Genomic DNA, 24,473 nt, shown 5'->3' on the forward strand with positions numbered 1-24,473 from the left:
AACTAAATATTTACTATGCTGTACTTTTTACTTTTACTTGAGTAATAATATTATGACGTATTCTTGCTGAATGAAAATCAAATGTGTTTTAATCAAAAAATCACCAGACACAAACACACACCTGCAGCTTTTGTTAAAGTTTTATATTGAAAAAAACAAATTTTGGAAAATTATTATGTTGCCTGATTTTGTTATTTTTTGTTACTTATTAAAGCTACTGTCATTTTCGTCCTTAAAATACCAAAATGTCCACTTAACTTTATATTTTGGTCTGATTATCTATTATATACCTTTTACTTTTACTGGAGTAAAAATATGTTGAAGTATCGCTACTCTTACTCGAGTACAATTTGGGGGAATTCTTCCCACCTCTGAACATAATTATGATCAATAGGCAATATATCTGATAGAATATTCAATATTCAGAACAGTCACTGAACTCTGATCCAGAGCAGCACAGCATTCTGGGAAATGTAGGCAGAGCAAAAGGCTTTAGTGCCCCGCTAAGCAAGGTTGGTGGAATCAACTCACTCACTCATTCTTTGGTTACCTAGCAACAACTTGCTGAGCAACTTGTGGTTACCTAGCAACGGCTTGTTGAGTAAGTTGGCAGCAGCAGTTTCAGGTTTCGCCACTGTGCCTCGTAACTGCTTAAAAATAAAAGACTAATGGTGTACAATGAAAACTGGATCAAACTAACCAGTTTGACAATATTTCAGATATTTAAAAAAAACAATTATTATCAATATCAACAATCTCTGATAGATTGATATTGTGATAGGTTCTTCGGCCGTATCGTCCAGCTCTATGCTGAGGTAAATTCAACAAGCAGAACCAGTCTGACACCATGAAGTAGGCCAAAATATCTCAAAGGCAACACATCATGATCTAATCTAAAATATACATAAAATTAAGAACATCTCAGTCCAAAGTCTCTGACGTCTATCAGACTGCAAAGTGTTACAAGGTCATTTCTTAGACACCCTCACCATTTTTTCTAAGATAACAATTTTAGCCCCATATCCAACAGCTTAAGCAATTTAAGGGACGTAAAACGTTTGTTCTTTACAAAATTGTCTCGGGGGGTAACAATTTTGCGCGTATTCAAGTGAACAGTGAAAACACTGAAAACACCAGGGGTCTTCAACTTGAGGCTCCCGGGCCACAAGCGGCTCTTTGGGCTTCGACCTCTGACTAAAAACGATACAGAACCAACTAAAACGTTTTTAACTAATGCAGATTTTCATCATCAATTTGTAGTGGAATATATTTTAGTCTGTAGCTTGGAAACAAATATCAACATCCAACAGAACAAAATTGATCCATCCTATTTCATTTGTTTTAGATCAGTTTTATTTTAAAATGATTTCTAACTGCTAGCCAAAACTAAACAGGGAGAGAATTCATTCAACTTCGATGCACCACAAATCTGGAACAAACTTCCAGAAAACTGAAAAACAGCTGAAATACTGAGTTCCTTTAAATCAAGGCTAAAACCACCTGCTTAGAGTTGCTTTTGAACCATAATTAATGAAACATTGATCAACATATTTGATGTTTATTGATGATTTTAATGATGGCACTCGACAAAATGTAATGTTTGTCAACTGGTTTTCTCAATTGGTGACTGTATGTTGTTTTTATAAATTTTTATTTTTGTGTTTTTATGATGTAAAGCACTTTGAACTACCTTGTTGCAGAAATGTGCTATAAAAATGAACTTAATTTATTGATAAACTCCACAATAATGAGAGAAAATATGCCAGGAGTTTACATTCATGTATAATTCAGGTCAAACTTTCACCAGCTTCTCACGGTAGTTGAATAAATTAAACCAGAATTTAAAAACTGCACTTTGATCTCAATTCAGAAGAAATCTGTACACTTTGTCGCAACATAAAAATCCACCAGGAGTGGCAGGAAGTTTTCAGATGTGACTGAAAACAGGCGAAAAGCCGTCATTTATCACGCCGGCGGCCCCAGCAGCCCAGATCTTCTGGCTCAGATGATCCGTCTGTTTTTCATCAAAAGGTGATGAGGGCCGTCTTGTAAGGGCAGCAGTAAACGCGCGGCATCTTTTTTTCATGAATGCACCTGCTGCTCTCTTTTCTCAGCTTTTACAGACGGCGATAATTGAAACAGAGGCTTTTTTTTTTGTCCAACAGGAAGTGCTCATTGAGAAGCTTGATTTCAGAGGACGCATTAAGACTAATGCACACTCTGATCATTTAGAGTCACTGCAGGGAAGTTCACTCCGGATCGGGCAGAAACCTCAGAGGGATAACCAACCTGGCAGACAGCATGCAGCCTCTGTCTTTCATCTCTCCCCCTCCTTTGTTCGCTCTACATTTCAAACACATGCACTCCGCATGCAGTCCCTGTTGGGCAACTTCTCATATTTCTATTACTCTAAAAGCCCTGGCTGCAAAGGCAGCAGCCGTGGAAAATGACTGCCTCCTAGAATTTGTTACACCTGTTAAGCTGCAGATACGATGCTCAGCATTTTCCTCTCACTCTCATGAGTTGCTCTTCAGGAAAAGCTTCTTCTGTTTGCTTTCTTCTCTCCCTCCTCCTTATTATCCATTGTGCTAATTATTCAAAAAGCTGTCAGTTCCTCCTTTTTGTCTCCGGTTCGCTCTTTTTATTTCTCTCGTTTGTTTAAATTTGCCCCGCAGCCGACAGGGAGCCTACCTCTCTGCACTTCCCTGTCAGGGGTGGTTAGTCAGAGCCAGGGAGAAAAAAATGAAAAGAAGAGGATGGCTAAGATTAAAGGGCTGGGGCAGCTGCCTGAAGCAGAATGGCTCTCCGCTGCCATTTATCTGCTGCTTCCTTCGTGTATTTAGAGCTGGAGCACAAAGCCACGACACAGCATCCTGACAACAATGACGTTCCCAACTAGAGGAGCCTTTAAACAAACATACGGCTTCGTTCTGCTTCGCCGAGTCCTTTCTGACGAAGCGCATCACCTCATTACTCCGATGCATATGAGCTCAAACGCACCTATCTGCACAGAGAGGCCACATTTAACGGACAGACGTCTAAATCATTCATCTCGCCGTCAGCACCGCTGCTTTGGGAAGAGCACTTCAAAGTAAAACTCTAAGAGAAGAGATGATGCAAAAGAATCTGATATGCAATGCAATACTGCGGGCAAACGAATACGAATGCAGGTCTCAGGCGGAGCGGGGACATTTACCTCAGGGCCCAAATAAAAAAAAAGTGCAATAAATTTCTATAGTTGTTTCATCAACCTGAAGTTCTTTGAAGTTTTTGATCTCTGCTGATCTGATCGGACGTTTTGCTGCTGTTTTCAGTTTTTAATTATTGAGAATTAAATTAAAAAAAAAGATTTTGTTTTACAAAAAGTCAAAGGAAAGATGAAGGATTATGTTCCCAACTTACACAAGAGTTAACATCGATATAAACACCAATAAAGATTGTATTTAAAGTGTAATTAGATTATTCCGACGCATCACCAGATAAACTCTCTGAAAAGTCAGAAATAAAACTTGTGAAACTCATTTTAGGAAATCCTTAAAGCTGGAGTATGTAATTTTTATTAAATATATATTTTTAAAATATTTGTTGTGACAGTTTGTTATGAGACAGATAATCTGTTAAATTATTATTTTCCTCTGCCTCCTCTCTGAGCTATTATTGCCATCTGAAGAAATGCAAGTCAAAAACAACCAATCAGAGGCAGGAGGAGGGTCTTAGCGCTGTCAATCAACTTCATGTACACACTGCTAAACATGCTAATGGCTGAGAAACAACTTACTGTTATGGGAAAACTGTTTATCCGCCGTTGTCGGTGGCTATGCTGACGGGTTGAAGCAGTATAGTAGCAGAGATCACTCACATGCATGATTGACATTACTAAGACCCGCCTCCTGGCTCTGATTGGTTGTTTGTGGTTAGCAGCACTGGGAGCACTGGGAGAAGGCAGAGACGATCAATATTTTTACAATTTGTCTGTCTCAAACCAAACTGTAACAACATAGTGACCATTTCAACAAATATGTAAAAAAAAACACTTTTATAAAAGTTACAAACTGCAGCTTTAAGTTCCCAATTAATGCCAGGATTCTATTTAGAGTAAAGTGTAATTATATTATCCTAATTGGTCGTTCAGTGTGTAGTAGAGACTCATTTCAGGCACTTTATATCCATAGAGAGAGATAAAAAAAAATGTTATCCATGCAGTTTTACTTCTTAATTTCAGATTTTACTAATAATGTGAATCGGTTTATTATTGCTATATTGTATTAGAAAAGAGTTCACAACAAAACGGGATATTGCTGCTCTGGGATCAGTCATGAACTGCAAAAAAAATGCACTGCATATAAAGTATCAAGTCAATATACTACACTGAATCAGAGCTGAAAGAGTTAATCAGATTAATCGTGATTAATTATTGAAATAATCTGCAACTAATTTAGTAATTGATTAATCATTAACTGGACTCAAAATAATGTAATTTGTTGAAAGAAGAACCATACTCAGAGCAGTAATTAAGCCAAAACTGTACAAAAACATGTAGATTTTGCATTTAAAATATTTGTAAATATTTTTCACCTAAATCTCCTCAAGTGGCAGTTTTAGTTTTACTCAGTTCTAATTCACTAAAGAAAATCTACATTATTGCATTTTAGGCAATAAAATGTTTATTTTTTCATTTGAAAAATGAACCAAATTATTTGTTTATCTTCATCTTTCAATGTATTTCTAACATTAATAAAAGCTTAAGAGGTTCAATGGAAAATCTGTCGAACGTGCCAATTTTTAAACATTCAATTAATCAAAAAACAGAATAACTGATCGAATAATTGATTACTAAAATAATTGTTAGTTGAAGCAACAAGAGCAGCTTATTCAAATATTTAAATCACACCCTGGAATCCTTCTTTTAGAATATATTTCTGCAGACTTTCTAACACAAACTATTTAATCTGTGCTAAGTTTAAAATCTCTTTGTCAGACTTAAATGTTTATTCATCTCGTAATCAGACAATAAAAACGCCTGTTGTTAATTCAGAGTTTGGTATTTTTGTGGGGGAATTTCTGCTTTGAACGAAAGCATCAAACATTTGGCCAGAAATTTTTTTCTCTCTTTGCATCTGAAAGAGACGAAACGACTCGGAGAGTTTCTGGAAATGTTTGGACTGAACATATCCAGGGTTTGACAGTCTGAGGGAAATTAAAGGAGCAGAAAAGTGAACCTGAAAATATAAAAAGCAGAGATGACAGAGAAGGCCTACTAATGGAAAATAAAAACTGTAGCTACAAATGAAGAGCAGGAGAAAGACATAAAGAGAGAAACTCACAAGGGGAGTGAAAGGGCGAAACTCTAAACCTAAAACAATAATCACACTAAACATTGTAAATATAAAGGGAAATGAATGACTCATGATAGGATGCATAATCTTTAATCTGTAGAACAATGTGAAGCAGAGCAGCGGTCCTGCACGGCCTCCTGCTCCTCATGTTTTTTAATGACGGAAAGCAGAAACGACCAGATGAATCCTGAAGCTGCTACAGGATTTCTGTCGGCTCAGATTCATCAAAACGCTGCAAGGCTTTGATTGATGAGATGACGCTTCAGGATGCTAACGATCTAAAACTCCTCAGGAGGAAATTACTATCAGATTATCGCTAAACTAACATGAAGAAAAAAGTAAGTAGATCGGCTGGATTACATGAGACATGATGCATAAAATGTCGTGAAACCAGGCTGGTGGATAAACACGGCGTCGCATCAGTCAGGCTGATTGACGAAAGAAAACAGAAACAACCAGACGAACTTTGAAGTGTTTACAGAGTTTCTGTCTGCTCTGATTCTGGTGACTGATGAGGTGAAACCAAGTAGATTTCTGCGTCTGGGTCCAATTTCTTTCATCGGATGAGTAAGTCAAATGATTATGATGAGATTAAACTTATTGAAAACACAACTGAGAGCAAAATATTAAACACTTTACGATAACTGCACAGACAGTGGGTCAAAAAGCGTGAAAAGAAGCAGCTTGAGGATGAATCACAAGTAATTTAAAGGTATCAGGTGAGACATAAAGCTGGTTTCACCTTTAAATATAAACAAGGGGAAATAAAAACAAAGACTAAACATCAGAAATATTGGTAAAATAAATGTTAGAAAAGGCTTTTAAATATTTCCCTTCCCAGATTATGAGTAATTCAACAACTTCGCTGATGAGGTCCAACTTCACAAAAGTTCACTGAGTGAATCCAAAATATCCATGAATAAACAGGTCAGAAGTTCTTCTGGTTTAATGAGAAAAAGGCAGAAATTTGTTGTTTTCCTCAGAAATTAGGGGTTAAAAGTCACCACTGCTAAAAAACAGAGGCTTCAAGGAGCAAAGGCGCCATAATGGACTGAAGACTGAACTTTAACAAACACTTAAAAGTATATTAATAAAAAAATTCATGTGTATGCTTTTATTTTCCATAGGCTCATTTTTTAATAGTTTAAATTATTACAAAAACTCCCTGAAAACATGAGATGAGCGAAAACGACTTGGTTCACGCAGCCTGTAAATTAAAACAGTTCGTCAGTTTATTCCTATTGTGTCTCACCCTTTTTTCTTAGTTTTAATTTTAAAATGTCTTTCTGCTTATATGATGCCTTTATTTACTCTTCTAATACTATTTCCAGTTTTTGCAATGAGCCTCATTTTCTCCATTCCATTTTAAGGCTACATTCACATTAGCTCTGTTTAGTTCATTTTAATCAAGCTCTAGTCTGTTTGCCCGAACTCCCTACAAACCTAGGACTACAGAAAGAGGACTACAGTCCAGGGCATTCTGGGTAAATACAACCAACGCTTGAGAGGGAAGTCCTACAACCGCTCAAATCTGGCGCCACTCCATTTCTGTTTACATTTTGTGAAAAAAGAAGTTGCGCTCAGCGTCTTCTTCTGAGGTTTTTATGCTGTTTCCATCGGTGGTTCTTGGTGCAGCGCCGCCACAGGTAAGGAGGGGAACAGGTTTTTCAAAGGGTTTGAATCGTTTGACACAGAGCAGAGTGAAAGCAAAACACACCAGCTGAAAATGTAACAAATGTTACAACATTTTCCCCAAATCAACCGAGTCTATAGAAATTTCATGATTAATTTTGTTTTATTTTTTCTTTTGTTTTTTTGTTTGTTTATTTATTCTGGATATTTAAAATGTGTTAAATGATAGATGTTCGTTAGAATTTAAAGTTTATTGATATTCAAGAATGTGTTCTTGAATTATTATGCCATTACTGTTATACAGCTCTGGAAAACAATTAATAGACCACTGCAGTGAACCCGTCTGAAAACCTCCTGGTTATTCCACCAAATATTGATTTCTGAACTCTTCAGGATGGATGCAGCTCGCACGTTCTCCTCGTAAATGAACCTCTTATGTTAGGGATGAGTGTGAGGTAGGTAGGTAGGTAGGTAGGTATGTATGTATGTATGTATGTATGTATGCATGTATGCATGGATGCATGTATGCATGGATGCATGGATGTATGGATGGATGGATGGATGGATGGATGGATGTATGGATGGATGGATGGATGGATGGATGGATGGATGTATGGATGGATGGATGGATGGATGGATGGATGGAAACGCTAACAATCCAAACCTGAAGACTGAGATATAACAAGGAAAGTGAGAAAACTCTGCATGCAAAATGATTTCAGCGGAGTCTTGCATGCATTATTTAACGTGTCTTTCACTCAAACAGAATATTCTGAGAGGACACAGCGAGGAACAAGCATTCAGAGGTGAAACAAGCCATAAACACACAGATAGGCAGTAAGTGCTGCAAACTTGAAGCTCCAGGAAGAAACCACTGCTCCTCATCAGACGTTGCAAAAATAACAGAGCGATGAAATTTATCAAATTCCGAACATTTGGCAAGGAAGCTGCATCCGAAAATACTTCCCTCTCCCACTGAAGCATTCCTGTGAAAGGTTTCAAACCAGAGCTGGGGGGGATTAAACTAAAATATATGATCACAATTGTTTGAATCTTCATGAGATTCTGACGCCGAGCAGCAAGAGAAAAAACGTCGGCTCTCCGCCAAAATAAAGGCTTTCGCTTTAAAAGAAAAGAAAATATTCAGCGGTAAATGCTGCTAAATGACTCACGCTATGAAACATTTAGCAGCAGCAGCAGCTTTGATGGCTAATCTTCAATCAGGTTTTAAAGTTCCCACAGCAACTCAGATGGAAGAAAGGTTATTATTTATGTGACAATCACAGTGACTGTCAAATCAGGAGGATCTGCTGCGCGTCTAAAGCTGAGCCTTAAACCTGAGAAAATGTTCAAATCAGTTAAACAGAGAAGCAACAAACAGAGCAGAAATAATAATATAAAAAAGGTTTCATAAAGTCTTTTCAGCCTAAAGTACATTTAAATAAAAAAATTAAAATGAAAGGAAAGCATAAATATAAAACTACTTCTAACTGATCTCAGAAAAAGGATTTGTGTTTATTTGAGATTTAAGAAACTAAAAATCCAAAACGCTTTTTTACGTATTTTAGTTTTTTATTTACACTATTCAGACTTAAAAGGTGTAATGAAGTTAAAATGTGTGACATTTCATTCAGTTTTGCAGAATAAATGGAAGACAACAGAAAGAAAAAGGAAATAAATCGGATATATATTTTTAAAATAAGAAAAAATATATTTTTCTTTAAATATATATAGATTTTTGTCGTGAAAAAAAAATATTATTTTATTAAGAAAACAAAAGATACATATAAAGTTGAGTTATGTATTAAACAGTCCAACTTAATATTGATAGATGAAAAAATGAATTAGTTTTAAAGAGCCACCATCATTTATCGGTCAATTTTAAAGAAAACTATGTAAATTATACATTCTTTTAAAAATAGCTACAACATGTAAAAGAATATATGATCTGAATTGTATTCTACGCTTTAAACTTTACATTGTTTGTATCTTCAAATGTTACATTTTTGTTTTAATCCCAGCTTAAACCAATAAAAACTGTTCGATCTGTAGCTGTTAGCTATAATTAATCAAAGATTTTCCAGTATTGACACCGAAGAGAAATTCATAGATCACGTCGATCTCTGTCAGGGAGACGATTTATTAAATTTATAAACATTTACACGTTTTTGTGGAGGATGCAATGTACCAGATACAAACGGCAAACAACACTGATGTGTCATAAATATTTAACTGCGTACAACCCACATTTCAGGAAAGAAGGCGTATTTAGAGAGTCTGCTCATTAAATATCAGATTCAGCTGATATTTAATTCAGTAATTTAGCCGCTAAACGCTCATAATCATGATTACCAAAAGCAGAAAAGACCAAACAAACAGAGAAGGAAGCCAGAAAACCAAGACAGAGGAGAGTTGGATGAGTTACTCTTATTGCACATAATCATGCGGCTCATTTAAAAAATGTATCCCAGCAGCTTTAAGGCAGAAACTGTAAAGTAAGTATAAAATTTCCTGTGCCGCAATGTGAAAAGATTGTATTTCTAACACTGAATAACTTAGTGAAAGCTGAGGAGAGACTGTCATCTGCAAAACCATGGTGTACCAACGCTCTTTATGAATTATGCAAAATTTAGGAAGAAAGAAAGAAAGAGAAGAAAGAGCAGGTATGAAATCAAGCTGCAGGGATGTTTGGGGATGAATTACTCACAGCTCCTTGATGCAAATCTTAAATTATGCATCTGTAATCCTGCTTACAAAAATTCATTTGCAATATCTGAGCTAATAAGTCGGGTGTTTCTTCTCAGAATAAACCTGCTATTTAGGTGTTTGTGCAACGGAGCACGGAAGAAAAAGGAGGTTAGAAGAGACAGAAGGTCTCCAGAGAAAGATTAGCAGAAGAACAAAAAGTCTAAAATGTGATTCTCCAGGAGTAACAAGCTGAAGGTCCTGCTGTGAGCCCGGCTTCCCAAACATCAATCGCCAAGCAGACAGAAATCCATTCAGGGATCTAAACGAACAAGGATGGAAAACATTTACAGCCGGCTCCGAATAACCCAACCTCAGCTGTGGGCTTTTGTGTTTGTTGTTACACTGAAACAGCAGGGAATATTCGCTGTTTGCACGATTATTAGGTGAGTCTTTTGATCGTAGCTGCTTAAACGTAAAGATGGATTTAAACACGTGAAGTGAAATATTACAGGAAGTTTCTAATTCCCAAGCAAAATGGGTAAAAAAAAAAAGAGTAAGAAGATCTTTAAAAATAATGGAGTAATTGTAAAATTACAACAATACTGAGGGACGGTCACAGAAAAGTTTTATAAAAATGGTCAACAGATGTAGATTAAAGTTGGGAAAAAATATCTAAATCATCTGCCAACAAACAAGAAGTTAATAGAAACTCGTTCGACTAAATGCCAAGAAATTTTGGCTTCCTGAGATACATTTCCATTTGAATATTTTAGATTTGCTTTACAAAAAATAGGCAAATTTTCACGTTCCGCGGAAAAATGAATGAATGCTGAATTGCGAATACGCTGGCATTTTTTGGACTGTTTGGTACAAACTCAGAGAGAATAAAGTCTTAACAATGAACTTCATAAAAACTCAAACACACTAACTGTGTTTTTGTGTGTTTGAGTTTTAAATCTCACAACTTTTAAATCTCACAACTTAACGAGATGCAAGTGAAGGACAAGGAACCCAAATACACCAATAAAACACTTCAATCTGGAGTAAATGAAGCAAAAACTAAAGTTTTCAGATTTTACCATCAAGTGGAGAAAAAATATTTTAGCCTTTTCATGCATGAGATATGATCTTTTATGTCAGGATTGTTTTCCAAAGTGTTTTTGTTTTTCTTAAGGCATAAAAAAAAGGTAGGAATTTTTTTTTTCTTTAGGATTTTTTTCTAGGTGATCAGTTGTAATTTTCTGCTAAAACAAGGTTGTTATTTGGAAAATACATCAGTAGCATTGGTCTTTAGGGGTTACTTGAAGTCACAGTATTTATTTATTTTTTTTACCTGCAAGAGTCGTCTACAGTAGAAGGAGGGACTGGATATTCCCCAGTTGCTTCTTCGTCTGTCAGCCATATTGAATTTAACAAAAATGTTCTTGCACTTGCAGTGGGTGGCCAGTAGTTGGCAGTGTATTAAATGATGCACTAGTGTCTTCTTCAGTGGTCTGTGTACATTTATAACATCAAAATCCACAAGAAACAAAAGAAAATGGCTTTTAGACAGCTGTCCACTGCAGAGACCGCTACGCATGAAAGGGTTAAGTAATACATAAAGTTAGGAACTAAAAGTCTTGAGTGCGAATCAAGCAGATTTTAAAACATTAAAAACATTTTTTTTTTCTGCTGATGCCCTATTGCCATGAATCTGACTAAGTAGCTTAATATGGAAATTTATCCCAAAATTTCCTCATGAAACAGTTAAATTTTTGAGGACCTCCGGCCGTGTGGGGCTGAATTCAGCCTCAGTTTTCAGCAGGAACGCAGTCGCACTTGAAACGAGGTAACACTCACTTCCTGCTTCATCATTAGTCACCCAGCACTTCTACACTAATTATTCCATTACAATGGGAACCGCTCAGATTGTGACACGCCATCTATTGCCGTGGTAACCCTTCTGAGACCTGCTGCTTAAAAACCCCTAAAAGCCAGCAGGCGTGCTGCCTTCGATGTCTGGATTCGTGCAGGAAATCAGGATGAATTGAGCTCTCGCCCTCTGCAGGGGGGCTCTGCCCTCCATCCGCTCGCCGCAGGACGCCTGACAGCTGAAGTGAGCGCCCGCTCGGGGCCCAGGTGAGACAACGAATTATGAGTGACATGAAAGATGAAGACACCGCCGACCTGAACAGAATATCTGGACCGGTCCTACAAAAGATTACACGACCAAAAAGAAACTATGTTCAACTGACGTCTGTGCACTTTAAGAATCCTCAGTTGTTTTTCATGTTAAATTAGATTTTAATGAGAAGAGTTACATTTTTAATATATGAAATATATCAATTAGTTGTTGGAGTTGATAAAAAATTTTAAACGAGTAAATTTCTGTTCATTCAAATTTACTACATTTAATCAAAAACCATATGATTGACCCCTTTTGGTTAAATAATTGCAACTAACAACTATTTTAATCATCAATTATTCTATCAGTTCAATTAATTGTGTAACAAGATCGGCACATTTTACCAATTTCTCATTTCTTTTCTGTTTTCTACAATATTAGAAATACAGTAAAATATACCAATAAACAATTGAATTCCTTTATTAAAGGAAAATAAGCATTTTATTGACTAAAATGCAGTAATATAGCATTTTTAGTGACTATGAACCAGCTAAAACTCGGCCACTTGAGGAGTTTTGGGTAAAACATATTTACAGATTTATCCTAAATGCAAAATGTACAAATATTTTTTTACAGTTTTGGCTTAATTACTGCTGTCAATTTGTTGTTTTTTCAGCAAATGGTATTTTTCCTACTTTATATACTTTGGTTAATGATAGTTTACTAAATTAGTTGACAATTATTTTAATAGTTTATTAGTCACAATTAATCTGATTAATCATTTCAGTCCTAATAGACATATGAGCTCAACAACAAAGATATTTATTGTTTGGTTATTTACAGCCATCAGTTTGACGTAAAGTGATATTATACTAATTTAGCTTTCATGTGTTTTGTTAAGGAAAAATGATTATTTTTAGTGCTTAATACAGTTAATCTTACGACATGTGTAAAAGGTAAATTCAGCACTCTTATTTGGAACAGTTTTCTGTTGAGCATTTGGGATTGAGCAGATGAGCAGGCATTCAGACAAACCGGGGCCAAAATGCAGATCACTCAATGGAGTCTCCCTGCTGTGAGGCCGGGCCATAGGAGGCCATAAAATTAGCATTCCCGGCAATGCAGAGAGACTTTAGATTTCACAGGTATCTGTGAGATTGTATCTCAGGTCGTTCTGTACTCAGAATGACTGTGGGAGCCACGGGGGGTCAGGGCCAGCGATCAGCTCTTTTGTCTCGTCAGAAGACAGATGATCCTTTGATCTTGGCCGTAGATTGAGGGGAGTTCCAAGTTTCTCTGAGTGCCTAAGGGAGTTTCCAGTTGGTCAACAGGAGGAACGCCTTGAGTGCATAAATTAAATAGAGAAACACCTCTTTAGTATAAGATTTCGTGTCAGGAGAGAAAATGCAGAGAGCGGCCACCATTTTGCCTTTTTGCATCGGCTCTCTCCAAAGACGCGTCTTTGCCTTTTTGTTTTGTGTTTGTCTGTTTTCCCCTTGTCTGTCTTTATTTTTATGAGAAAAATGCATATCTCTGTTCCTCTGCAGTTTTGTTGTTGATTGCTTTGTATGAGATTAAACTCTGTGATCTGTGACGTCAACGCGCTTTGTTGTTGTTTTCGCTTTAGCAGCACGCCGCCACTCGCTGAGGATCCGGGAAAATTAAAGAGTAAAGAGCCAACGTTTTGTCCAAAGTTAACATTAAATTATCCTCTTTTTTAACAGTTTCAAGAAACCCTGATAATTCATGTAATTTATTTGAATAAAAACATCTTTCTTACAAAGTACTTTCTGTAGCTTGTTTAACATTGAGATGGTATTTTAGGCTAACTACTTTTAACACAACAATAGTATTTAATCCCATTTAATCGTTTTTTAAGCAAAAACTGGACTTTTGTATGTAAATAAGGGGGAAAAGAGTAACAAATTGTGTTAAACTTGTTAAAATGTACGTATTAAATTAATAGAAATTAATGCATTAAAATCCCGGCACTCATAAAAATATAACTATATAATCAAATAATGTAATATGGTAGCCTAAAAATATTACTACGCTCTCTCACAGTGGCAAGGGAAAAACAGAGAACAATTATTTTACGTTCCAATGTTTTCCAAAGAACATCACATTCCAGACTATTGTCGTTTAATCCACAGAAAGTGAAGATAAAGAGGAAAAATTCAAATAAACTCGGTACTCAAGCAACATTTTTTTTTTTTGCACGACTCTGACAATCCGTCACATCGTTGTGAAGAAATGTTGACCTGTTTTTATTTGTACAACGCTGCTGAACCTCATTGTTACCAACCTTTGGGACTTTAAGACAGATGGCGTCTGAATTAACCCCTTCATGGCTGGCTCAATGACTGCAGGCGTGCTGAGACTCAACAATCAGCCGCATCACTTCTTCTTCACCCTGGTGCTTCATACTTGGCGTTTTCTTCTCATATATTTGGTTTTTGTCAAATGTTGTTGAGGTATTGAGATTCATTTAGCCGCAACTTTACAAACCTAAGTCCTGCCGCCAGACTTTTTCAAATGCGAACAGCGGCTGCAGACTAGCAAACTGCCAAAAATATTTATTTTTATGCACATGATTTGAAGTTGGGCTCATTTTCTTGGCACACCCGAACCTTGGAAGATTGACAACAGTCTTTAAATGGGGGGGATTTTATGAGAAAATTCACATTTAGCACATTTCTGTACTTTCACTTGGGTTTCAATTGCTTCTAAAAACAACCCAAGAGCTTTAAAAAAAAAACAACACCCAGCCGTTTTTTGGAAATACAGTTTGGATAAAAATAAGAGCCCACAGCACGGAGCCCCATTGAAAACCTCCTGGTTATTCCACCAAATACTGATTTCTGAACTCTTCCCGAGTTAAAACATTAGTATTGTTGTTTCTAAATGAATATGAATGAATAATTTTGACTATTTCTCATTTTCTGCAAATAAATACTAAATTGTTGCTTGGAATTTCAGAGACATGTCAGTAGTTTATGGAATAAAAGAACAATGTTCATTTTATTCAAACATATACCTGTAAAAAAGTAAAGTCAGAGAAAATGATCATTTAAGTGGTCTTTCAATTTTTTCCAAAGCTGTAAGTTAATGTTTTCTAGTGTCTGGAAAATGAGACGTTTCAAAAAACCTCAGTCGTTAAGTCACATTGGAAAGGAAGTGTGCCGTTGCCTAGCAACCCAAGCAGAGCTCCAGAACGGTTGGTCAGCTGTTGGTCAATGTATTGACACGTGTTTTGCTGTTGACTTACCATCCAGAAACCATTTCCTACATTCTTGTTGCTTGTGCAGGAGGTTCCACTTCTGCTTTTCAAAGATGTACAGTTGTATAATTGCACATTTGTTTGCAGCCATTTTCATATGCGAGTGTAAACGTTGAGTTGGGGGGCGTGGCCAGCAGCTTCTTATTTGGATTTAAAGTGACAAGACGCTCTAAAACAGCTAAAATTAGGTGGAACTGAGCAGACTAAAATCTACTTTTCTAGGAATTATTTTTGCGCAAAAAATTTAATGAACACATTTTGTATCGCCCACAGACCTATCCTAACCTGTTCAAGGAAGCATAAATACATAATCTTTAGTGTTTTTCTGCTGATGAGGGAATTCAGTCGGTTGATTCAGGTGCGTTGCAGCAATGTTGCATCTAAAAGTTGCAGGATCTCATCTGCTGAGGTCTAAATCTCCTCCAGAGCAACAAACGGCACAAACTCCGGCTTTTTTACAGGAAGTCTCTGGATGACTGGATGAATTTATCAACCATCAACAATAACATGAGTCCTTAACTGTTTTTTTTTAAGCAACATATATATATTTTATTCTATCCAAAAATGTCATTTGTTAATTAGTAACAATGCTTGGTTGAACCCAGAAGAGACAGGATATAGAAAAAATAATAAAAAATGTTGCTTTTAATGCTACACACAAACTCCCTCCATCTGCAAGCAAAGCTTTTATTTTTCCCCCAGAGTGCCTACAAGTGCAGTGGTGATTTATTTACTCAAACTTATAACAGAAATATAAAATAAAAGTCTGTGATGTTCAGAAAATACATATTTTTATATAATATCCACAATGGAGGGGAAGGAAAACAAACACTGGCTTTGTTTTCTGATTTATCTGAACGAAACAAAAAATATAAAAGTAAGAACAATCATGATCTCCTTCAGCGAACATGTATGTTTCAATAAAAAATTTGTTTTTTGAGTGATTTGGTGACTTTATAATGAATAAATGAAGGAAAAATCCCAAACTATAATGCCTTAATAAATCAGAACAAGAAGAAAAAATGAAAATGCTCCTTCCAGATGAAGCTGATAAATTAACTGACAGGAAAACAAGCATGTGAGGTCAGTGGGAAACATTTTCCATACATTTACCTTTGAGAAATATTCAACTTCTTAATTCCTTTGTTTTTGAACTTTTCTGTTCTAAATTGGCAAAACAATTCATGCATGTCTACTTTCTCACTATAAAAAATGTAATTAATTTTAATCGCTGCAGTAGGCTGCCAATGTTCCTCTTAAATCTGAAGGAAGGAAGGGTTAGTTGTTCACTCATAAGTAGGGGTGGACTTATTTTATCATAATATTCTGTAGAAGTATTGTGACAACAATAAATGTGACATTAGTAACTATTTATTACTTATTTTTAGGTGGCTCTATGAATGTGTTTGTCACATTCATAACAGCACAATTGTTGTTTGATTCAGCATACACTTCTTTAGGACATTCGTCACATAAAGAAGTGGGATTTTATTACTAAACTTCACACAGTAAATGCATTTAATCATATATTTACATCTATTGACAGTAAAACAGTAAAACTAACAATCCCGACAATATGGAGAGAATCGGAGGAGTTTTAACCATCATTAATTGGATTTTATTGTGGCAACAATAAATCAAAACTTATCACGATAAATGACAGACGATACGATAAATGCCCAGTTCTCCATTTTGAATTTTGACCTCATTCTTCTTAGATAAACAATCACAGTGGAAAAAGGTTTTTTTTGTACACCTGAGGATAGTTTTAAATACATTTCAAAGGTAAAGATCAAATTATTTTAATATTCTGCAGCTAATAAACGACCTTTGTTTGTTGTTGTCGGCTCTCTGATCCGTCATTCCGGTTCCCCGGCTCATGCTTGTGTCTTTATAAATGTAGTTGTCTGCCCTCGATGCTGCCTGAACCAGAAGTCTATTGTACCTTTAAATTAATAAAAGCCATTAAAGCGAGATGGGAAATGTCCCCCAGTACTCCTGTTGTAGGGCTCTGAGGACAGGAAATACACACACAAACAAAACTAGAATTTACAGAATGGGGTATTTTATTTTCCCCATAACTGCACATGAAATACCCTGAATACCAATGTCTGTGAAGCACCAGAAGCAGCATCTTTCTAAGGAAAATCTGCTTGACAATGCAATCCTTTGTTTGCTATAATAGCTAAAAAAAACTCCCAATTTGCCACCATTTCTGGAACAATTATTCAGTAGGTGGCTTAAAAAATTCCACCGGAACCAGCTGGGATAAACTGATGAGCCGCTGCGCCGGCGTAACCAAATTACTTTCCCTCGCGTTGCCTTCATTTCTGCTGCAACATCCCGTCATGTAAGAATAGGACGCACAATTTAGCAATGCTTGTAATGTAATCCACGGGTGGAAGCAGAATGAAATATTTAATATTTAACTTCCAAGCTTCTGTGTTCGGTTCAAACGAACTCAGACGTCCTTCAGTCAGAAATAACACCAGCGTCTCAGAACAGATGCTCATTGTCTTATAATTTGAAGCCTTAATTGTCTGTTCTTGGCAAGTGGTTTAATCAGTTGTGTCTGGCTGTGCAGTTAAAGACGTTTTCCTGATTAGGCGAAGTAAAAAAAGCTATTTTTCTTTGGCTGTTTTAGCTGAATTTTAGTATTTTGTAACAAACGAGAAGCCGGCTTTGAAAGAAGCGTGTGATAATTTTAACTCTTATCTCCTTTTTCACATCTTCTCTGTTCTGCCAGCTTTGTTCACTTTCCCGTCCTGCTGTCTTGAGCGCCGCCATTAAGTCACTCAGATGGATTAAGTGTGAGAATTGATCTGGTTTCAGAGTGTGCAACAGCGTTCAGGGCTGATGAGTACTGTCCATTAAAAGAGGTTAACTGGATCGTTTGTATGTACAGAAACGAGCCGAGCAGCTGCTTTCACTCAATCTGGAAAGGGACGATCAACCTTTAATAGCTCAATGGCCGTAAAAGCAGGGGCAGATTGCTCCTTTATGGTGAGAAATAAAATAAAAGCTTTACAGGAAAGACTTTGAAGCAAGATCACTGGATGTAAAAGGTCTTCAATTGTTTGGGATGCAAAAATAGAAGTTTTACACCCACTTAACCAGATCCAAAACTTTTACCACATGCAAACTCACACCGAGAAGGAGCCAGTAAGGACACACTTGCCAAAATTTAGAGCACCTCTGATTAACACCAAACAAACTCCAGCTGTTCGATTACTCTGGTTTTTCCTGACATTCTCCTGGTTGCATCTTAAAGCAGTGGTGTCCAAGTCATAAAAAGCATCTCTTAAAATATTTGTTACATTTCCAGCTGATGTGTTTCGCTTTCACACTGAAACAAACTTTGAGAAAGTTGTTCCCCTCCTCGCCTGTGGTGGCGCTGCATCAAGTGCCACTGAAGGAAGCGACACAAAGACCTCAGAAGAACACGTGAGCGCAACTTCCTTCTTCACAAAATGTAAACAAAAAACATGAAGTAGTGTCAGATTTTAGCAGTTGTAGGATTCTTCTTTTGTCTTTGGTAGAAAACCACGACCCATTTCTCCCACTAACTATCGACTCGTGTTTGTTTTGGTTGTATTTACCCAGAATGCCCTGCGCTATAGTCCACATCCTGCTTTCAGAGCGGTTTCCGGTCCACTTGGCATTCACATATGTATGCGCCAGAGTTCACTTCAACTGAGCTCTGGTCCACTCTAAGTGGACCAGAGTTTGTTTTTTTTGGTCCAGATCAGCGTTCTACTGCGCATTCATACCTCAACAAACGAACCAAACTTTCTAGACAGACTAGAGTTGGATTAAAGCAGATTAAACAAAGCTGGTATGAATGCATCCAGTGTCTCTGCTCCAACACAGCTGATTCATCTCAGCATGTTGAAGTTCTGCAGAGAACTGCTAAATGAACCATCATTTGATTCAGGTGTGATAGCGGGCCTTGACGACTGACTTTGGCTGCAAACAGATGCGCAAATATAAAACCATACATCTTCGAAAAGCACAAGTGGAACCTCCTGCACAACCAACAACAATGTAGCAAATAGTGTCCGAATGGTAAGTTAACAAAACTAAAAACACACTTGTCTTTTCCAGCAGTCATTGTACAACGCATACAACGGTAAAACCAGCTGACCAAACATGGCGGAGCTCTGTTTGCACTGAGTACCTGAGACACAGCATTGTTGTTTTATTCAGGAAAAAAATAAATAACTCGGGTAGCATTCATTGTTTGAGGAGTGCTGACTTTTCTTGTTACTGTAGCAGCCAGCAGATAAATTTTTCTGGTTACAATCGGCATCAGTGGAGAAAAAATTGCAGTGGTGCATTCCTGAGAAACAAATAAAAAAAAAAAAGAAACCCATACAACCTCGGCTGCCTCAGTGGAGCAACTGAAGCGGAAAGGAGAACAGAAGATTTTAAGCTGAAGCCTTCAAACGTTCAGTCCCATTTCATCTACAGGCCTGTAAAGAGTGAAGCTAATGTTTATGGACAGCTGCTGCTGATGGAGGCGTTAGTGTCTTTAGCCTGGAAACTGATAAAAACATTGCACGCTCAGGGAAGTGTGTGGCACACAGCTGCACAATGGAGCTGTGCGACTAGAATAAGAAGTCTAAACAGAGCTGTGGGAGGAGATGGAGGTGTAGCGCGAGGTCAGTGGAGGGGGAAGAGGGAGCGGCGTGATTGGCAAAGTGAAAATAAGAAAGGATCAGGTTGTCTGACGGCTAATGGAAGCTGTGTGAGAAAGGTCGGCTAATAAAACAAAGCAAGGCTCCTGCAATTAGGTTGATATTAAAGATCACTCAGAGCAAATTCAGAGAACAAGAAGTGAAATGGTAGTTAATTTACCTGTCCCAGGATGGGGCCCAGCGGGGGGCCGGGAGCAGCTTGTCCTGACCTCACGATGGCCCGGATTACATTTCCTGTGTCCACTTTCTTCACCGCCTTCGCCGCCTTGGAGATCTTTGACATCCTGGTCTGTTGTTAAAACCTCAAATCTGCCTCAGAGTCAACAAAGAATCCATCCACTGGAAACACAGAAAAACGAGGGAAAAAACAAACAAATTAGTCTTCTAAGCGTACACAATTGCAACAAATCATTCACAAGGCTGCCTCATTAAAACATCATACACTCAAGTCAATATGAATACCCACAGGCAGAGCCACAGCTTTTCTACTCTGCGTCAGGCAAGTAATTAAAAAAATCTTTGCCTTCGATTGTCAAAGAAAAAGCTGCTTTCCTGGAGCTGGTCGCAGTGCAGATCAGCTGCCGAGGGAGAAACTCGCTGCCTTTAACTACAGACAAGGTAGAAAGAAAGTACACCTTTCTGTGAATATGTCAAGACTTTATTCTAAAATTACCTTTAAATACGCAGAACAGATTCCATGCTGTCATTAATTATCGAATGAAAATTAAAGTATAGAAAAGGCATTTGTGTAAGATGGAAAGTAGAACCCAGGTGATGCTAATTAAGTACAGGTGAGAGTTTTAACACCATGCCAGGATGGAAAGACATCAGCAATGATCTTCAAAAGAGGGTAAACCAAGATTTGTTAATTTTACACACTAAAAATTCACAATTATTTTTTGGTCAACGGTTGGCTAAGGAATGCCGTCACTGGTTGCGTCACTAGAGGAAATCCCGCTATTTGTAAAAACTCGCATCAGTGACTGAACATATTCAGAGCTTTAGGGAAAATGGAGAAACTGAAATCGACATCAGGGCCCAAAGTCGCAGCAAAGACGAGAAACGAGAAAATATTCAAACTGCTGTCCCAAAGAATAGCAAAGTAATGACAAGAGAAGCTTAAAAATCTGAAAAACGAGTTAATAGCTAGAAACCAAACAACTGGTTGATGGTTAAACTTGTCATTAACAGCTGGTTGATGGTTAAACTTGTCATGAACAGCTGGTTGATGGTTAAACTTGTCATGAACAGCTGGTTGATGGTTAAACTTGTCATGAACAGCTGGTTGATGGTTAAACTTGTCATGAACAGCTGGTTGATGGTTAAACTTGTCATGAACAGCTGGTTGATGGTTAAACTGGTCATGAACAGCTGGTTGATGGTTAAACCGGTCATTAACAGCTGGTTGATGGTTAAACTGGTCATTAACAAGCCCTGATTGGTTTAGAAATGGAAGGTACAGCGGCTTTGATTCGGCTACTGGTGGACTCCATGATGGATGATAGTGAGCATCCAAAACTCATACTCAAGTAAGAGTGAAACAATGTATTTGGTATAAAGTCTCCTCAAATACTGAGTAACTGATTAAAACGTCATTTATTATTCTTTAAAAAATCACGAAATATAAAGTAATGTTTACATTTTTATATTTTAAAGATCTAAATGAAAATAAATATAAAATAAGGGCTGCACAGTGGCGCAGTTGGTAGCACTGTTGCCTTGCAGCAAGAAGGTCCTGGGTTCGATTCCCGGCCGGGGTCTTTCTGCATGGAGTTTGCATGTTCTCCCTGTGCGTGCGTGGGTTCTCTCCGGGTACTCCGGCTTCCTCCCACAGTCCAAAAACATGACTGTCAGGTCAATTGGTTTCTCTAAATTCTCCCTAGGTGTGAGTGTGTGTGTGCATGGTTGTTTGTCCTGTATGTCTCTGTGTTGCCCTGCGACAGACTGGCGACCTGTCCAGGGTGAACCCCGCCTCTCGCCCGGAACGTAGCTGGAGATAGGCACCAGCAACCCTCCCGACCCCATTAGGGACAAGGGTGGACAGAAAATGGATGGATGGATGGATAAATGAAAATAATTCATATAAATGCCACATTTATGAAATAACAGAATCAGGCAAAAGAAGAACATTTCCAGATAATTTTTAAACAAAATTGCAGGTGTGTGTCTGGTGAGAGTGAAGCTTATTGCTCATGTCAGTCCTCCACATGGACAGACAGACGAGTCGGCTTTTCCTTTCCACCCTAAAGTGCATTTGTGAAATTAGGAGTCAATTAGCAGAGAGGAGGGAATGGCCTGAACTTAGAGCCTTTCTCTGGGGAGGCAGAGGACGTAAAAGCAGACGTATAATCTGCCACAGGAATAAAAAGTGATACAGCCGTAAAAAACGGACAGGAAGAAGAAGAGGAAAGAAAGATCAATGGCTGGAGCCAGTGGAAAGAGACAAGTTTTAAAACACAGCTTTGAGTTTCAGGGGAACCATGCATTCAATAAAATAAGTGCTTGAGAGCAGAGAGAGGATTCATCGTCGGCAACAGAGGGTATCCAATTAGATCAACAGAAGAGACACGACCGTAAAGCTGTACGGCGCCTCGTACGGCTCTGAAGCTACAAACACGGATAAGCTGCTCCGAAGAAAAGACGTGATTTTATCTGAACTGATGATTATCGGGCGGCCGTTAAGGTGCAGCCACCATGAGGCAATATTTGTAAGGGCATTAAGGCTGGCGCTGGTTCTGCAGAGAGAGAGAGTCCCAAATAAAACCCATTTAGTCTGGATTCTCTGAATAACAATCTCAACGTGACGCGCACACACTGCTGCTTTCCCAAGGTCAATTTCACGCTGCTCACCTCATGTGTTCAGCTGTTGCACTGTGGAGAAATTACGTGAGAGTTGGGTCCACTTTGCGGAGCCCAATTGCATTAAATCTGAAGTTAGAAAAGCCACTTTTGCAATTAAATAAGAAAAAAACTCAATAAATCTTACAGAAACCGCAGCTAGACGGTGAAATTAAAGGCTTTTAAACTGAAAATGGGCCGTTCAGGGATGAATCTTAACAAGGTTTTTGAGGCTGAAAAACAGTTCGGACCGACATCAAATGCTCATTTCAATTTCAATTTAGAGAAAGAATACCACTTCTGCGAGGAGGGGAAGCGACAGAGTCATGCTTTAATGCACCGAATCTCCAAACTCTGTTGGAGTATGAATAATAAAACCGCAGTTCCCTTTTCCACAATACCAAATCACTCATCACACGCCGCCGAAGAAGAATTGACCTACATAAGGCGTCAAAACGGCACAAGCTGAGCGTTTCGCCCGGCTAAATTTATATTAGAGGCAGAGCAGGCAACAGTGTGGCTGAATGCTGCACGATGACGGCTCGGTCAGAGCTGAGTTAATGCTCTGCAGCGAGTAATCAAATCAAAGCTGCGCTAATGTGCAGGAACAGACACATTTCTGGGCCCCTCTTTAGGCATTTCATGCTAACAGCATCAGCATTAACACGGAGAACACAGGAAGAGTAATTAGTTTGAGATTTGGAGAGCGCCACTGGAAAGCAATTTGTTAAGGCACAACGTCTGATTAATAAACCGAACCGCAGGGAGAGGCTGGGATTCAAGGTCTACCTGGAAAAGTCTGGAAAAAAACAATGAAAGAGAAAATTTTTATTATTTTCAGACTTAATTCATTGTCCTGTTGGTTAAACGTTGGAGCCATCCAACCGTCTGTCCAACCATCCAACCGTCTGTCTGTCCAACCATCCAACCATCTGTCTGTCCAACCATCCAACCGTTTGTGTGTCCAACCATCCAACCGTCTGCCCAACCAACCATCCATCCATTCCTCCACTCAACCGTCCATCCAACCATCTGTCCAACCATCCAACTGTCCATCCGTCCATCCATCCATCCGTCCATCCATCCATCCATCCATCCATCCATCACAAAATCCAACATTTCAGAGACAATCTGTAACGTCTCAGACTCCGCCGAAGCCTGTCTGGAAACCATCACAGGTGTGAAAAAAGATTTTTGACAGAGGTAAACATGTCAGTAAAACGTCAGCACTGAGGTAAGAAACGAAAGAAATCGCAGCTGTCAGGGAAAATGTGCAGGTTTGCAGAAACCGTCTACGCTTCATATGCAGAAACACGTCACATTTTATCACCCGAGCCTCAGAAACGCCTGAAGGTTGTCACAGAACAGGCAGCCGACGCCGTCGTGTTGCAGCATAATTAAAACCGAGCGCATCTCAAGGATAAAGCAGACATTGACCGAAGAAATTAATCTGTTTGCAATAAAGACGGCATGCTATATTGCACCGGGGAAGCCCACTGCTGCTTGCTGTTCAAGCTATTAGCTTCACTTTGTTCCTAATTAGTGAGGAAAGTCGAACTGCAGCCACCATCAATGGCGCCTCTAAATCTTTTATTTAAAAGTCAAGGTTGCAGATATTGAACCTCAATAAAATGTAATTTTTGAAAAATGAACAAATTGGTCTTTGAGACTTCTCTCTGGTTTGAAAGTCCCAGACTGCGCTCAATATAAATGACACTGGTATTATATCAGCCTTGGGGAAATTAAGTCTTCTCCTCTCTCTATCTTTCATATCTTTTTGCTGCAGTCTGATGAAATAAAAGCCGAATAGTAATTAAGTTTCTCAGTGGGATCAGCCTTTGTACCTGCAACAACAGGAAACCAGTTCAATGACCTTTGTTACGCCTCTGTGATGCTGC

At 38.1% G+C, this 24,473-nt stretch overlaps 1 protein-coding gene across 2 annotated transcripts in view; it reads right to left on the reverse strand.

Moving 5' to 3' along the window:
• mrpl11 (mitochondrial ribosomal protein L11) overlaps window positions 1-24,473 on the reverse strand; it is a 77,579-nt gene that overhangs the window by 31,745 nt on the left and 21,361 nt on the right. Inside the window, exons 1-2 of one of the 2 annotated variants that reach the window (XM_028009445.1) lie at window positions 20,204-20,228; window positions 19,898-20,076 (exon numbers count right to left, since the gene is read on the reverse strand). In XM_028009445.1, coding sequence (XP_027865246.1) covers window positions 19,898-20,020 — 123 coding nt within the window. In that variant the 5' untranslated portion in view covers window positions 20,021-20,076; window positions 20,204-20,228. Of the gene's footprint in view, window positions 1-19,897; window positions 20,077-20,203; window positions 20,229-24,473 lie in introns of those variants that run through there. The other variant, XM_028009444.1, reaches the window with a different exon arrangement.

This window comes from Xiphophorus couchianus, chromosome 23, assembly GCF_001444195.1.
Source record: "Xiphophorus couchianus chromosome 23, X_couchianus-1.0, whole genome shotgun sequence".
Lineage (NCBI taxonomy): Eukaryota > Metazoa > Chordata > Actinopteri > Cyprinodontiformes > Poeciliidae > Xiphophorus > Xiphophorus couchianus.